This window comes from Mauremys reevesii, linkage group 8, assembly GCF_016161935.1.
Source record: "Mauremys reevesii isolate NIE-2019 linkage group 8, ASM1616193v1, whole genome shotgun sequence".
NCBI lineage: Eukaryota > Metazoa > Chordata > Testudines > Geoemydidae > Mauremys > Mauremys reevesii.
The window spans coordinates 76,201,711-76,219,216 of NC_052630.1; the positions used below are offsets into that span (position 1 = coordinate 76,201,711).

A 17,506-nucleotide genomic window follows, 5' to 3' on the forward strand; every position below is an offset into this window, starting at 1 on the left:
ACAATTAACTTTTTTAGTGAAAACTGAAGTAAACTAGGCATTAAACACCTCAGCCTTCTTGATGTCATCCATCATTCATCTGTTTGTCATCCATAATCTATTGATTCTTTTTTATGTATATATGTATTCATTTAGGGTTGTATTTTAAATCTGCTAAATTTTGGCCTGTTTTCTCTGTAAATCTGATTTACAGGTTATTGTCAAGAGTATGGGTTGGAATCTTGTTTGTCCTCTTGTTAGATGTATTTTGAGTTATAAGCAGGAAGATGAGAAGAGAGAACATTGTCTGAAAATACTAGATCAGTTGGTGCAGGTATGTTGTCGAACCATGTAGTCTTAATAAAGGTGAATCTCATATAATTATTATACAATTACAGTACTTTAAGGCTCTTATTGTTACAATGTTTGTTCTGTAAACCTTAACTTGAATCAGAAAACGTCCTTTCAGTGAATGATGGATTTTCCATGCTGGATTGGATGTTGTTTAATGATATTAAAGTCCTGATATTTGTTGTCTCTTGGTGAACCTTTGACAGCAATATAAATGTGGAAGAGCATAGGCAGACAAGTGATCTATAAGATTGAGTGAAAATGTATCATTTTGAATTTAATTCAAGCAGTAGAGTATATGTTGAACTTTTTCTTTTACCTCTGCCAGTTAAAGTGGTCTCATATCAAAGCAGAATAAAACGTTATTTTACCACAGCAATCTAAATATCCTTACATGTAGCTTCATCCTAAATGCATGTTTTAAAGCAGAAGTTTTCAACCTGTGAGGCGTGCCCCCTTAGAGGGGTGCAAAGGAATGTTCTGGGGGGCTCAGGCCAGCCCCATGCTGGGAGGTTCGGAGAGGGAGCACTGCCTCCATCCCCTGACTCCCCTCAGCAGGCCACCCAGTCAATGTCGACACCTTCATGCCCAGCACTGGCTCCATCCCCAGAGACCGAGGCACACTCCTTCCCACACCCTGAAACCTTGAGGAGGGAGGAGCAGGTATTGTGGGGGTGGGGAACATCCAAAAATTGTAACTCAAAGAGGGAAACTCAGCTCAAAAATGTTGAAAACTGCTATTTTAGAGAAAGGGTGAGCTTTTTGTGGTTTTTAGGTTTTTTGTTTTTTTGTAACAATAATGTCCTGGATGTTTTGCATCTTCTGTCATTGCCATGCGAAAACTGTTACAGGTTGGAAGTATGTTTATTATTGTAAAGGTACTTAATGTATTACTTTAGAGATAAACAACAGTACAATGGCTTGATCCTTTCTTGCAGCTATGTAATCCAAAGGAACTTTTATTGGGTTTACTTGAGCAGATTGAGCAGACCTCTGGGGAACACATATCCCATACTATTCTGCTCTTGCTTCAGCCTCTGCAGACAGGTAACGAACACTTTCCTAGCTGATGTACACTTAAACAAAATCTTTCCTACTCCAGTTTAGTGCATTAGTTTATCTGCTGTTGAAAAAGATTTGGAACATTTCTCAGCTGATAGTTTTATTACTTGTATTTAAAGTAGTGCTGTAGAACACCTACCGTTCTGGGGGAGCACATGAAGTATAATTTCAGTATGTATTGAGACTTGTTTTAAGAGTGCTTGAGGACACAACAAATGGTTTAAAAGCAGAATATTTCAAATTGGCATCTGCTGAAAAGCAATAATCAACCATTGCTGGTACTAAAAATCCTTATACTTTCTGTGTGTTGCCATCCTCCTCCTCCTCCTGAAACAGTCATCCATATCTATGACTTTATTCACTTGCCCTTTATAGGTATTGAAAGTTAACCAATTCCTGCATATCAATGAAAATCACAAACTGCATATTTTCTTAAAAAAATACCTGTGAGCTTGGAGGCCAGAATGTAGCACCTCTCACCACTGGAAACACTAGCTGTGAATGCAGTTTTTTCTAGTGGTGTAAAGCATTACATTTTAGCCTGCAGAAGTTAAAATATATCTGATCTGAATATGACATCAATCTGATAACATTTTTTATTCATTAGTTCTCTTTTCATTTCAGTTCTGATATATTATTAGTGGCTGCTCTCCTGAGACCCACTAGAGTTTAAAATCAATGTTTCTTTCAAATGAATGTCTGCTGTAGATGCAGCATATACCAACAGAAGGAGTTTTTGTGCTGGTATGGGAATACTGCCTCCCCGAATGGTGTTAACTATGCCAACAGAACCACTCTTCTGGAGATTTTGTCAGCATAGCTTTGTCACTAGCATGTGTTTGTTTTTTTTCACACCCCTGACCAATATAGTTATACTGGTATAAGTTTTCAAGCGTAGACCAAGCCTAACTTTAGTGGTTCGCGAGATACAGGCCGCTAAAATTATGTTGGAATTTAAGGGGAAAGTTTTGGTAATTAGAACGATGTCTTCTGTTAAAAGTCTGTGGACTGTGGACCAGTGTCGCCAAATGCAGCTGAAATGAGGGAGGAGTCTGTAAAGGAGCTAGTTGTGGCACATTGATTTTGGGGCCAGTGCTACACTGGCTCTGGCATAGATTAGAACAGTCCTCGTGTGGTGCAAAGGGGCCAGATTTCAGCAGACATTTGGTATAGTCTCCTATTCTGCCATGGTTAGAAACACTTTGGTAGTACATTTGTTTTCAGGGCCAGGAAGGGTTTGCCCCTTTGGGCCAGTGATATAAGAGAGAAATTTTCAATATTTACTTCCACTTTACAGAGGCAGCATTTGTTGTATATTAAAATGCATGGGATGCTGTTGTGATATTTCTTTGCAATACTCAACCCTATGGTGCTGGTAGTTATAACATCCCAAAACTAACAGGTGCAGAATCCTGGTGTCTATGCACTTGTTCATAGTATTTCAGGTTTGGTTGTTGCTTTTTTTTTTCTTTTTCTTTAGAACCAAAGTATGTTCAGTATAGTCACCTAACTCAGTACAGATCTTATTCTTTGCTTTTTCTCAAACACTGAATCTACTATGGCAGGAAAAAGCTTTTGTGTTATAAATCAGAATAAATTAATATGTTCCACCTCTCTAACATCACTTGTGGGGGAAAATAGTAGATAACTAGATGTTTAACAACACTTTCTTTTTATTTCAGTTCTACTGAAACTTCATAGCAAGAAGTCATACTCAGTGGGTTTATCTTTGTCTACCATTTTAAACCAACTTTCTCTCCTGCCTGTACCTTACACAAAAGAACAAATACGAGAAGATAAACTTGGCCTCTGCCAGTGTTGCAATGCAGTAGTGGATTTTGCTAGACCTTTTGTGGATGAAGTTGTTAAAAATATGGAAGCCTCAACAGAAAATGATGACGAAGACCTCAAAGAAGAATTGCTAAAATTGTGGGTATCTTATTTCTGCTTAATGCTTGTGTAATGAATGTAACGAATGAATGAGCAATGAAAATAATGTAAATAAAATGAGCAATCAAAATTTCATGCACCAGCAGTGAATACACTGTTGATATTTTATAGTTTATCAAATAAACTGTTGAACTAATGTGTTTTAAAAAAATCCTTCCATATTTGTGAACTATAAGAGGAATGGCAACGCTCATTCCCCTCCTGACTGGCAGATGGCAGAAGAGTACCTGTATAGGGGATGGGAAGCTGAGTAAATGGCCCCTACTTCCTTGCATTTACACCAGAATGAGGAACATCCCTCTTTGGGGGCATCAGGATCCAAGCAGTGCCCCCAGCCATGAGAGTATAGGGATGAAAAACAGGAAGCGGAGTCAGTCCATGAGTTTGGAGACTCCCCTTGGATCCATTATGAGCAGCAGCAGGGGTAAGGGGCATGACAGTTTCAGACCCCCTGGAGACAATGTCATTATATTCTGTATTGGTGGTTTTGGTAGCATTTTTGTTAAAACGTTCTAATTATAGTTATCTTCTTTTCTTTCAGTTGTTTGAAAAGCTTGAAATACCCCTTATTAATAGCACAGCTTGATCAGCTGCATGAAGACATTGAAGAAGATCCCTTAAGGCATTTTGCAGCTGAAATTCTAGTAAGTGCAGTTAAAATGAATTATAGTGACTTGCAAAATCAGTCATTATAATTCAGTGTTCACTATAATCAGTCAGAGAAATCAGTTGGCTTCTTGATTTGGTTAGTTAAAATGCTTTATGGGATTCTGTAAGATAGTGCTGATGAAGGTAAAGTCTTGGAACAATATCAGATCCTTAGGGTAAACAAAACTTGGCTTTGAAAGTAAAAAAATCTCTGAATGTGTCGGTCCCAAGGGTGGGGGCTTGGATACCCTCAGTCAAGCCACGCCAGGTGCATAAGTATAACCGGTTTTATTGCCAAAGTATAATGAGCCTCCCAGCCTTCACGCATTACTAAATACGTGCTTTCCAGCAAGCAAGCAAGCATCAATGCTTACGCCCCTTCTGCTATGGACAGTCCTGGACCCTCCTACCTTGCCCTTGAGGGCTCGTAGCAGGCGCTGCTCCAGTGTGGGGAATTCCTGGGAACCCACAAGGCCAGGGTCCACAGGTGAGACTGTTCGTCTAAAGCAATTCTCATAGCTGCTTTTAATCATCACCTCCTTCTAAGGGGGGGGCATATTCATCCACAAGCAGCCTCTAGCAGGAAACACTGCTGTTTTCTATTCCCACACGTCACAATCTCAGGCCTTCCTTATCTCTTCACTTGTTTATCCAGCCAAATGGCTGCAAGCTAACTCGGCGGGTCAAAGCCAGTTCACTACTAGCTCCCCCCAAACCATTCTGTTACATCAGCCCAAGGTAACTTGCGGTCAGCCCCAACAGAATGTTACGCAATAAATGTTTGGACCAAATTCAGCCCTCATGGTACATCTCTTTGGGCTGCTGCTCTCTGAATTATCAGCAGCGTCTGCTCTTCTGCAGCTGGCGCCATCCCCATAGATGTACAAATCTATCAGGGTTTCTAAAAGGAGATAATGAGGTGAGGTCCGTACATGTCCAAAACTAATACAGTTCTGTGTTTGGCTTTTTAAAAGAACCGAGTTTGCCCCTCTACCTATTGTAGCCCTTTCCTTTTTATAATAATTGATGTCATTGGGTAGGGCTGCACTTTAAAAACTGAAGTGTATCATATTTTGAATAAAGTGAAGAATATTTTCTATTCAGGACCCCCACTTAAGCACAAACTTAACGTTAAACATGTGCTTCAGTCCCAGTGACTTCAGTTGTTCTTAAGCTCATGCATAAGTGATGTCTTGAACTGGGGCCTATGACCTAGAGCCCTGCAGTGGGCCCAAGATCCCATGGGTTCTGCCGGACCCTCTGCCATAATAGCGGGAGCAGATGAGAGTGGGTATTGCAGGGTGTGACAGGAGTGGGATTAAAAATAGACCCGCACAGGGCTCTACTATGAACTGAAATTTCAGGACGCTAATCTACAGGGTAAATAATTGCACTACCAGTTTATTATATGACACAACCAGTGTCCCCCACCTTGATTAGGAGAGATTGCCCTTTGTGTAGGTCCTAGATAACTGAGTCTTAATGGACTATTTGCTGTTAGCTGTGCAAATGAAATTTTAGCTAAAAAACTATTCAGTTATTGTACGCTTGTGCCCTATCTCAATAATAGCTGTGCAAAAAGCAGTCAGGTTTTGGGTGTTAGACATCAGTTCTTTTGGCAACAGCTGCTGCTATAGGAAGGGCTTGTAACATTGCCTCTCGTGTTGACTCCCTGCTTCATGTGTTGAACCTTTGCTTCATTTGTTGCAGAGTGTGTAATGAATGAGGCAGGGGATTTTAGGAAAAGAAAGGACAGTCTTATGGTTAAGACAGTTGAATACTGTCTTGGAGAATTGGATTCTGTCACTGCTTCTGCTCAGAGTTTTCCCATGAAACTGGAGACCCAACTCTCCACTTTTGTACAGGTAGCATGTTCCTCATTTTCAGGGTACCCAGCTTGAGACCATGAGATCTGCTTTGCAGAACTGCTGAACACTCACAGCAGCAATTGAACTCAATGGGAGCTGTGCTTTGAACGTATGACATACTATATAATGACAATAGTATGAAAAATCATGTCTTAGATGTCTCAGAGTGAGCACCCAAAATAGTGGATATTTTTGACCTTACTTTCCGTGTCTCAGTACCAATCTGTAAAATGGGGTTTATGCTCGCTCACGTCAAAGAGATGTTGTGAAAATTTTGTGAAGTACTCAGATATTGTGGCAATAAGCCCAATAAAAAAAGCCCATAAGGAAATTAATAACTGTGTCTTCAGAGCAGAGTTTGAATACTGTGTAGCAAATAAGGTCTGGGATTGAACTTTGAACAATGAAGAGAAAACAAAATACTGCATAGCTGGTCATTATGTGAGCCTCATCCGTTCTGTGCACTAAATGAGGCAAAGGTTTGTGGAAAAAAGAGTTTGTGATCATGTAATTAAATACTGTATCATAGTGTATACCGGGGTAGGCAACCTATGGCCTGGCTGCCGAAGGCGGCACGCAAGCTGATTTTCAGTGGCACTCATGCTGCCCGGGTCCTGGCCACTGGTCCAGGAGGGCTCTGCATTTTAATTTAATTTTAAATGAAGCTTCTTAACCATTTAAAAAGCTTTATTTACTTTACATACAACAATAGTTTAGTTATATATTATAGACTTCTAGAAAGAGACCTTCTAAAAACATTAAAACTATTACTGGCACACGAAACCTTAAATTAGAGTGCATAAATGAAGACTCAGCACACTACTTCTGAAAGGTTGCCGACCCCTGGTGTATACAGACATGGTGGCCAAATCAAGATTGCACAGGCAATATTAATTCAGGCATTTCCTAACCTTTGAGTGCTTGACTTTGCCACCTTAATGATTTCTTTTAATGTAGTTTTGGTGTACACATAATTACAAAAAATATTTTCAGGAATGATTGTACATGTGGTAGGTAGAGATTTTACTATATACCATTTAAAATGTGAATCCTAATTTAAAACTTTATCTGTATTTCCTTTTATAAAGCAGCTATATGTAGCTGACTTTTTTTTTCTTTTTAATAAACAGGGCATTTTATTGGATATAAGAGAATTGTTACCAACATTATTTTCACACCGTGGAGGCAGAAATCAGAACTGGGATAATCCAGATTTTTTGGATGTAGATAGAAAGCATTCTGCAGATTCTTTGGCATGTCTGTCATATCTGGTGTTTGTTCAGTATTTTGGTATTGATTGTTTTCCAATGGTCTTTAGGTAAGAGCTATTTTCCATCCATTTATTATTAGTGGCTGATTTGTTGAGGTTCTCTAAAGGCATTTTCAGGAGCAGAAGAAAACCTTTTAATATTAATCACTAATTATTTTGTAAGCCTTTATGTTGCATTAGCATTCATTTCAGGGCAACTGTCATGTAATAAATGGTATGTGTGCAGAGGTGTTTTCTCTTTTAAGCCCCAAGTCTGCAGATACTTATGTGTGTGCTTAATTTTAGACACAAGTTGTCTCACAGAAGGAGCCAGGGGACTATTTATATGTTTAAAATGAAGCATGTAAGTGTTTGCAGGATTGGGACCTAGTGTGGTGATAAACAAGTGTAGGAGTGTTGCGGGGGCGGGGGGGAGAGGAGACAATCTATTTATCACACATCTATTTCAAAGGTATCCATTTAGCCTAAAATTACTCTTAATTTTATGAAATAGTTACTATTCCTATATATCATTCCACAGAGCTTATTTTTATATAACATGTAGGCTGTGTGGTCTATGCAATTGTATTTATAAATAACTTTTCTGTTTTAGTCCATCATATCTTCTACAGTGCAACATGACACACATTGAGGTCCTATTAAAAAGGTAAGATCATACAAAATTTGGAGTTTCAAATACTGGATTTGTTTCTTGTTTGTCTGTCTCAATTGTCCCACGGTTGCTTTCTGATCTATGGTAGTAATTTATGAAATCAAACTTTGAATTCACAATTCAAATTGTGGGGAAAACTCTTTTGAAGCTGAGTGTTAATGTGGCATGACTCAGCACAAGATGATGCCCCTTCCCTCCAAAGAGTTGTAAAAAGTTGTCCTAAACACAATACTTTTATGTGATATGCTCTTAAATTTTTGAATATGTTTTACAGTATTCATTTCACAACCATGTTTTATTTATTTATTTATGGAAACCCAAACTAAGAACATTTTAAACATTACCATTTTCTGAATTTGAATATTTAGTAGTACTTCTGTAACTAAATTATGCAGTTGAGAATGAAGTGAGGTTGCCATGGAAATATTTAACTGTATCCTATGATAGTATGCTATCTTCATCTGTATCATGGCCCTCAATAAATAGAACACCAGACCTACTCAAGTGTTGTAGTCATTTGCCCCATTATTGTCTGCAGTCTACAAAGATTAAGTCCAAGTACTACTCTACAAGCATGAGTGTTTCATAGGTTACCACCACTCCACTGTGCCTTGCTACAACTTGGCCTAAACTGTTCATCCTCTGTAAAGGAAAGTACCATTTTCTTCCTTTGAATACCATGGCATCTGAGGGACTTGAGATCTTGCCTTTGAATGCTCATAAATATAGCATGGAAATATCAGCTCTTGATCTCAAAAGGAGTCAAATCTACAAACTCTTCTGCTCAATATAGTTAAATTATTCAGTTGAAGGAATGACGACAGGAAGCAGAATAGGAACTGTTGGTAGCTAAGCTCATTTTTAGATAGATCCTGTACTACTTAGTTAATTCTTAAACATCAGCAAAACGTTTTTGAATTCATACTTTGAATCTGATAATTTTCTTAATTTTTTGTAGGACAGAAGAATCTGTGTTAACAAAAGGACTTGTAAGTTTCCCTTTTTTTTTTTTAAATCAAATATTGAATATTCTTTGTAATCTATGTTATGGTACAATCTTAATTTCCCTTGTCTGTAAAAGATGAGGGTAATATTGCATACTATAATTTTAGAGTTATTGAGACTTAATCAGATAAGCCCCAGTCATAGACTCATAGACTTCAAGGTCAGAAGGGACCATTATGATCATCTAGTCTGACCTCTTGCACAATGCAGGGCACAGAATCTCACCTACCCACTCCTGTAACAACCCCTAACCTATGTCTGAATTATTAAAGTCCTCAAATCGTGGTTTAAAGACCTCAAGGTGCAGAGAATCCTCCAGCAAGTGACCCGTGCCCATGCTGCAGAGGAAGGCGAAAAACCTCCAGGGCCCCTGCCAATCTGCCATGGAGGAAAATTCCTTCCCAACCCCAAATATGGTAATCAGTTAAACCCTGAGCATGTGGGCAAGACTCACCAGCCAGCACCCAGGAAAGAATTCTCTGTAGTAACTCAGTTCTGAAAGCATGTTACATATTTGTTTAACTTTATGCATATGAGTAAGTTTTAAATACATGCATAAAAGTTTGCAGGATTGTGGCCTTAGTTTGTGAAGTTGTTTGAGGACCTTGGATTAAAGTACTGTGTAAAGTTACATTGCCTTTAAAATTATTTTTTATTGCTTATAGGACCTGCTTGAAAACTGTTTATTGAGAATGGGTGATAATAGCCTTCACCATCAGTATTTGGAATTCAAAGGCTTCATTACAGCACCTCAGGTACTAGGATGCAATGTAAACAAGTGTTTTTACTTAAAGTGCCATGTCATGTCTAGCTGTTCCTTAGGTCAGTGCTTCTCAAAGCTGGTCCGCCGTTTGTTCAGGGAAAGCCCCTGCCGGTCTGGGCCGGTTTGTTTACCTGCCGCGTCCGCAGGTTCGGCCGATCACGGCTCCCACTGTCCGCGGGCTGCGGGAAGGGCGACCAGCACATCCCACGCCACTTCCCACAGCCCCCAATGGCCTGGAGTGGTGAACCATGGCCAGTGGGAGCCGCGATCGGCCGAACCTGTGGACGCGGCAGGTAAACAAACCGGCCCAGACTGCCAGGGGCTTTCCTTGAACAAGCGATGGACCGCCTTTGAGAAGCACTGCCCTAGGTGATTTGAGAGAGAAGAACTTAGGGCTAGTCTACACTTACCTGCCGGGTCGACGCGGTGAGTTCGACTTCTCGGAGTTTGAACTATCGTGTCTAATCTAGACGCGATAGTTCGAACTCCCCGCGCGCTCCAGTCGACTCCGGTACTCCACCACTGCAAACGGCAGTGGCGGAGTCGACCTTGGAGCCGTGGACTTTGATCCCGTGGCGTCTGGACGGGTGAGTAGTTCGAACTAGGGTACTTCGAGTTCAGCTATGCTATTCACGTAGCTGAACTTGCGTACCCTAGTTCGACCCCCACCCTTAGTGTAGACCTGCCCTTAGAGAATAAAAGGATTGCCTCACTCAGAAACTTAATTGTTTTTGAAACCATACAGTGTCTTGCTATTAAGAATTGTTAACTGGAACAGGTAGCCTGCAATGGTTACCCACCTGGGAAGCAAACTTTATCACCCCCTTTTTTTCACCACCGGACAGCATCCCCATATCCCATCGCCATCCAGTGGCAATAGTGGTGGGCAGGATGTGCCCCAGAGATTGGATTCAAGTGCAACATGCGACTATTGTGTCCCTGTCCCTTTCCCCTCCCCTACACACATTATGCAGCATGAGGAAGTAGGCTGGGGAAGAGGAAGGGAAAAGAAGAGTTAAGCAACAACTTTCACCCACGAAAGTGGGGGGAAAAGGGGGCATTTGAAACACTGCCTCATCTGTTCTCCCCCCTTCACACTCCCAACAAAAGGGGTCTCCTCTGCTCCTAGCTTAGTCAAAGTCTCATCCCAGCTAGAAGGGTGAACATTGTTAATGCAAATGTGCAGTGTCATTTTTATATATAAAATGTTGGTGATGAATTCAGATTTCTGCATTTTAATTTGCTTTAAGTTTGTGAAGTATTGGAAGCAAGACTGGTACCCTTGTGTCTGGAATTGTTTGATGCTTACTATATAGTGAAGCTTTTTAAACATTTAACTTGAAGTTTTTTTAAATTTAAAAAACAATTTTATGCCAGAGGAGTGCAAGAAGGCCATTCCGCCAGTTCGCTACCCTCTAAATATATGTGTATTCCCTTCAGTGTTAAACCAGAGACCCATAGTTCAATATATCCACTCAATTTCAAATATGTTATTCTTAAATTAAAATGACCCATAGCTAGTTTAAATACAACATTACCATTTCTTAAGTCTTCTCCCTTGTGAAACAATCTCAATTGTCACTCTTCTCATAAATAAGAACCTAAGTCCCATTGGTTGCATTTTTACCTACATCATATTCTACAAATACATGTTAAAATATAACTAAAATTACACCATATTTAGTCTAACCAAAGTGAGAGCACACAATATTAGAGGTTATATTTGTGTTGATAGAAATCAACAATATTCTGTTGTCCTCCTTCACATTTTGTTGCACATTGGACTGAGAATTTCAGCATAAGGTCTATTAATACATGCATGCTTTTTCCACCTACCACAGCAGTTAATTCAATGATATTTAAATTATTCCTAGTTTCAGTGTTTCTTTGCAAATGCATTACCTTATACTTTTTAAATTTCATACTCTGCTTCTAAGCCTAATCTATCAAGAATATTTTCAGAATAGTTCATCCATCAAGTCTTGATCACTTGCTCTATTTTAGTGTCCATGGTAAATTTAGTGATCTTTATATAGCTTTGTATAAATCAATACTATATATCAGTCCATTCCCATTATAAAGCTCTGTCTGATTCTACTCCTTACCAACATCGACTAAGAATGTGGACATAAGAACAAATGGATATAAACTGGCCATCAACAAGTTTAGGCTTGTAATTAGACGAAGGTTTCTAACCATCAGAGGAGTGAAGTTCTGGAACAGTCTTCCAGGGGAGCAACCAAACTTTATGTACTTTTTTCCAACTGCAGGGTTTGGTGAAAGTGATGACCCTTTGTCCTATAGAGCATTTGGTATGTAATTTCATCATTTCGGGGATTACATTTGTAACTAAACTAACTAAAGTGCTAAATTTGTTTTATTTTAATTAAATGCAAATGTCTTCACAGAATCTTTTTCTTTTAGCGAAAGAAGAGTTTGAAGATATTGCAGTTGTATATAGACAAATTTGATGCAGAGGGAAAATACATTTTGTTCAGGTATGCATCCTACATAAAATGCAGAAAAACAGGTCTTGATGCAATTTAAATTGCCTAGTAACTCAGTCAGAAATCATGGTAACTGCATAGGAGCTCACATAGGAGCTACCATGTTAATTTCATGATGATGGCAATTGATTTTAGTTTTCATGTTACTAAAAACAAGACATTGACGCCAGCCCTTTGGTGAACTCCAAAGATTAGGGGTGAAATTCTGGGCCCCTTGAAGTCAGTGGCAAAACTCCCATTTATTTCTATAAGGCCAGAATTTCATCTAGATTTTTCAGTGAAATGTAATGCAATATCTAGGAGATACTGTCTTTCTCTATTTTATTTTAAAGGTGTTTATTGAAGACAAGCAACCACGCTGGCGTAGAAGGCTATGTTATTCAAAATATCAAAAATCAGATTGATTTATCATTAAAGGTGAGAATATTGTAAGTTCCTACTTTAAAAAGTGCTTTCAATACCATTTTTAAAGAATTCATATAGTTTAGGCTCCACATTATTTATATATTACATGTGAAAATACTGTGTTAAAAGGAGATTTGAGTGCTTGACCTTGCATATTTAAAGTTAAGAAATGCAAGAATTAAAGTTGCCTGTGAAACCTTAATTTGTCCTCCTTAGGGTTATGCATTATGATACAGTCTATAATTACACAGCTACATACTATTTTATTTATAGGGGTGAAGTCTGACTTTCTCTGTAGCGGCTGCTCCAAAACAGGAGTGCACTAGAGTTTTTCAAAGAAGAGATTTTTTTTTTTTTTAACATGAGCCAAACATATTTTTCCCTATCTGCCTTCTTCTACTGCTGTGACAGGACACTTCATTATAGCGTCACAGCAGTAGCAAGATACTGTATGATTGAGATGACTGTTTCATTCCAAGCTATTTTCAATGAATTCTCCTAAAATTACCTTTTGTGTAGCAGTTTCTCATGCTTAGTCTCAAAAGTATGTTATTTTCTTTACTCATATTGGGATATCATCACATAGTTCTTTATCCAAAGGACAGAGAAAAGATGCTCTTTTGGTTGAGGTACTGGACTGGGCTCAGGAGATCTGGGTTCAGTTCCTGACTCTGCCACAGACTTCTTGTGGTATCTTGTGCAAGTTGCTTAGGCCAAAGTTTTCCCGTGAAGGTGCCTAAACTAAAACTGCCCTGATTTTTCAAAGGTGCGGACAACCTGCTGTTCCCATTTACTTCAGTGGGATTTGTTGGTGCTTGGCATTTCTGAGATAGGCCACCATTAGCTTTGTGTCTAAATATAGGTTTAGGAACCTACCTTTGTTTTGCTCTCTATGCCTCTGTTTCCCATCTGTAAAATGGTGATAATACTTTCGAACCTCACCCAGGTGTTGGGAGAAAATGATCATTAATGTTGTGAAGTACTTGGATTTGGCATATAAGTCATATAAGTACTGAAAGATCCCTCCCATCAACTATTCCCACCCTTGCATTACTCACCTACCTTAAGAGAGCATGAGGAATTCTAGAGGGTCTGGTGGCCTCTGTTGGGGCCCCAGTACCTGTAATTACTACTGTTATGCTTCTGGTGCATAACATTTAAATTAAGTGTGGTTTCACTATGCATAGCCAAACTCACTGGCACACTTCCCCTCCCCCCCCTTTTTTTTTTCTTTAAAAAAAATCCAAATAAGGGTATTAAATTCAGGTTAATTCAATATTATGAGTTAGTCACTGCTCAAAAAAAAAATATTCAAAGCCATAATTCCCACACCCACCTGTAAGGCTGCCACATTACACACAGTAAAATTTGTATTAAATATAAGAAGATAAAATGCTTTGTGCAAGGGGGTCTAGTTACTTTCATAGGAATCATAACTTTGAATTTCCTGGTTTATGTATTTAAAATCTCTGTTGTAACATTAAATTAAAAGCAAAAAGACATTAATGCAAAGAGTTTCTGGGTCTGGCCTAGTGCGGTCGCAGTTACGTAGGAGATATGGGTTTGATTCCTGGTCCTAGTCCCCCACCTAATTTGTTAGGAGCTATAAGTTCTGCAATAGCGGCATACTTGAACCAGGTGCTGGAGAGAGTGCCTGACATTGCTCAACAGTGACTGAGCCAGTTGATTTAAAGATCATATTAACAGACTCAAAGAATGGTGCGGTTAGGTGGGGCTAGGAAGAGTGTCTGATAGTTCAGATAAGAATAGAATGGATAGCTTGGAGTGGGTGAGCTGGGGAGAGAGAGAGAGTGGAAATGTCTGATCTTAAGAAGATGAGTATATTTTGATCATTTTATGGTAATCTGTATACATCTTTTTCCATAAATTGATTTCCTCATTTTCAGACACTGCCCAGTGGTCATATTGTTATACTAGATGATTACGCCAAGTGTGAATTTAAACTTTTTTTCTTTTTCTCTGTTGCTTTTCAGAAACCAAATGACAGTAAGTGGTTTACTGGACCCCAGCTGGTTTCACTTCTAGATTTAGTGCTCTTGCTTCCTGAAGGGGCTGAAACAGATCTTCTCCAAAACTCTGATAGGTGAGATGTAATCAGAACTAGAGTAAATCTAAATATCTGTGTGTGTGTATTTTTGAAGATTGCCCATATTTTTATTTGTCAGCAGCAGTCACTTGCTTAGTTGCACTTACTCTCCTCCTAGATTATCAGTTTGTCTCAGAATTTTAGAACCAGAAATGGAAATTATTAGTTAAATAAACTAGTTCCTCCCTGTGATAGGGTGCCCCCTGCTTGGGGTGCCCTCCTATGGCAGGCCACGGCATGACATGCACGTCTGCCTCAATTTCACCTTGGAATCCATCCATGCAAAGGAATATTTTCTCTTTTAGTGGCAAATTCAAACCCTTTTGTTGATATAAAAAGTCACAGACACCTGATAGTAAAACATTTCTTCTCAAAATCCCAAAGTAAAACAAGGTTACAATGCAGCAGCTCTTCAATCCCCTTTAAAGGTTACCCTTCCCTAGTCACCTGAGAGTCATTAACTACTCTGCCTCAGTTTCTTTAACCCCCTGTTCCAGGTTCCCACTCTACAGGCCATCTACCTGTGGGTGAAAAGCTTGGCCAGTGTAAGTTCATTACTTCATTTGCCACTTCTTCATAGGAAAGTAGACATGCACCAGCCTTTGTAATATAAGCTGATTCCCCAAGCACCAAAACACACTCTTTTAGATAAAATATAAAACAGATTGGAACTCTCAAGTCTTTTCCAGTAGCCCCCAAATCAGGTCTCCTGCAAGAGGGCTCCCTGAAGTGCTTTACTCTGCCAGGCCTCCTGCCTTGTGAATCCTACCCCTGTTCAGATGAACCTCCCTTGAGGAACAATCTTTTGTTCTTGGGCTCTGCCAACAGCTCGCCACTTGACTCTTCTGCCAAGGTCTCCCTGCAGTGTTACGCACCTCAGGCCTCCTGGCCTGTGAGTCCCACCCCTGTCCTGCTCAAGGAACCGTCCCTCCCTTGTTTCTGATCCCAACTTTCACGGACCATGTTGGTCCTTCCCATCTTCCTAAGGGCCACTGCACAAGCCTTCTTGCAACTCAGCAGGGTTCCCCAGTTCTAGCCAGTCCTCAATGGTTTTCCTGAGAACTCATCACCAGCAGCTCATGGTTACTGCTCTCCTTGAGCTCTTTTCCTTGAACAACTCTCTGCTGCTCCTGTCTTTCTTCTGTGCTTAGGCAGCTCTCACCTGCCCCTTCTCACTCTTTCAGTTTCCCCTCACACAGCTCTTCCTTGACTCTTCCTTCAGGGACCTCCCCCATAGGGCCTGGGCACCCTCTTTTAAGCCTAATTGGAGTCACCTGACTAGTCACAGGTGTACTGGCCTCTTCCTTCTTTAAAGGGCCAGTGTCCTCCTATGACACTTCCCTTTCAGTGGAGTGCAGCATTGCTATAGAAAATGTTGTGACTGTATTAAGTTGAAATGAACAATAAGAGGTTATTTACTAGTAACTGTTGTTCTTCAAGTGTCAGTTCTGTGCTAGCCCTTTTGTGAGATGTGGTGCCCTGGCATCAAGCTGCAGAACTACCTTGAATGATGCTCCTTCAATACAAGAGAGCTCCTGTGAGGGTGATGTCATTGCCTACTGTATATAAGGAAGTGCATCATCCCATAGCAGTCTCAATTTCTTCTCCCTAACCGCAGACATTATATAGAAATCTGAGGCAGAGGGGAAGTTGGGCAGGTAGTGTGAGTGCACAGAGATAGTTCTTGAAGAACAAAAGTAACCTCTTTTTCTTCAAGAGAGTCTCAGTGTTTTCCCATTTGTGATAAACTAATAAGGAGTGCTCCAGCAGGTGGAGGGTGACATGAAGTTCTTAGCTAAATATGGACTGGAGCACGGCTTTCCCAACTGGCTATCAGAGCACGATGTTCAGTTGAAGGAGTGGGTCTAGCACATAACTCCAAATTGCCACTTTGCTTATCTCTACCAGAGGAACCTGCGTAAGGCATGCTACTGATGCTGTGGTGGCTCTTGCAGAATGGGTCTTTAAACCAGGGGGTTTCCTAGGTGGGATGTAACAACTGTATCTGAGTATCTGTTCTGTAGTGGGTTCTCCCTGGCATCTCTTTCCTTATATTGCAGATAACTTAATGGGTTTTCTAAAGAGTTTGGTCTTTTCCAGGTAAAAACTGAGTGCCCATTTTACATCTAGGTGGGCTTCCCAAGGGTAGGAATGAGGTCTGGGGAAGAACATGGGGAGGGAAATACATTGAGAGAGGTGGAAATCTGAGACCACCTTAAGCATGGCTTCATGGTGACTTTTTGTCCTTGTGGACCAGAGTATAAGGTGGACTGTTCAAAGCTCACTCACCCTCCTAGCAGATGTAATTGCTATTATGCTGTTTTAATCACTAAGTGTGTGAGAGGGACTTGCCTAAGAAGCTCATAATGAGGGCCTGTCAGCTTTGTTCAGTCAAGATTTAGGTCCCATAAAGGCAGGGGCTCCCTAAATTGGGAGAATTTATTTACTATGTCCTTAAGAAATCTGGAGACCTTAGTATGGAAGATAAGATTCTCCTTAATGTAATTGTGATTGGCAGATATTGCTGCCATGTGGACCTTTAGGGAGGCTAAGCCTAAATCCTGAGACTTAAAGTTTATAAAGTACTCTAGGATTGCATGAGCCCAAGCTCAGGATGGAGTCACTTATTTACTAGTGTCCCAGATAGAAAACAGTTTCCAGTTTTGTTTATAGCAGCGTGGAGCCCTTCGTGGATTGTAAGAGAATGGTGTAAACCCTCATATTAGTCAGCAGGTTATCCTCCAGGCTGCAAGTGGAATGTCTCTGGGTTGGAATGCAGAATCCTTCCTTACTGTTGAGATAGGAGGTTTGGAAGCCAAGGCAGCAAGTACAGTGGTTCTCTGGCCAGCTGTAGAAGATGTGGCTGCCAGTGACGATGAGGTCACATTGAGGCTTTTAATAGGATGTTGGCTTTGTCCAATCTGATCTTTATAACACTT

At 40.1% G+C, this 17,506-nt stretch overlaps 1 protein-coding gene across 6 annotated transcripts in view; it reads left to right on the top strand.

Annotated features, from left to right (window-relative positions):
• The window catches only part of GLMN (glomulin, FKBP associated protein), a 37,699-nt gene that overhangs the window by 8,560 nt on the left and 11,633 nt on the right, over positions 1–17,506 (top strand). For 5 of the 6 annotated variants that reach the window (XM_039484070.1, XM_039484072.1, XM_039484068.1 and 2 more), the window contains exons 4-15: positions 194–313; positions 1,269–1,377; positions 3,075–3,321; positions 3,884–3,986; positions 6,989–7,176; positions 7,721–7,774; positions 8,739–8,769; positions 9,451–9,540; positions 11,819–11,860; positions 11,973–12,046; positions 12,388–12,472; positions 14,455–14,564. In XM_039484070.1, the coding sequence (XP_039340004.1) occupies positions 194–313; positions 1,269–1,377; positions 3,075–3,321; positions 3,884–3,986; positions 6,989–7,176; positions 7,721–7,774; positions 8,739–8,769; positions 9,451–9,540; positions 11,819–11,860; positions 11,973–12,046; positions 12,388–12,472; positions 14,455–14,564 (1,253 nt within the window). The remainder of the gene's footprint in view (positions 1–193; positions 314–1,268; positions 1,378–3,074; positions 3,322–3,883; positions 3,987–6,988; positions 7,177–7,720; positions 7,775–8,738; positions 8,770–9,450; positions 9,541–11,818; positions 11,861–11,972; positions 12,047–12,387; positions 12,473–14,454; positions 14,565–17,506) is intronic. The other variant, XM_039484069.1, reaches the window with a different exon arrangement.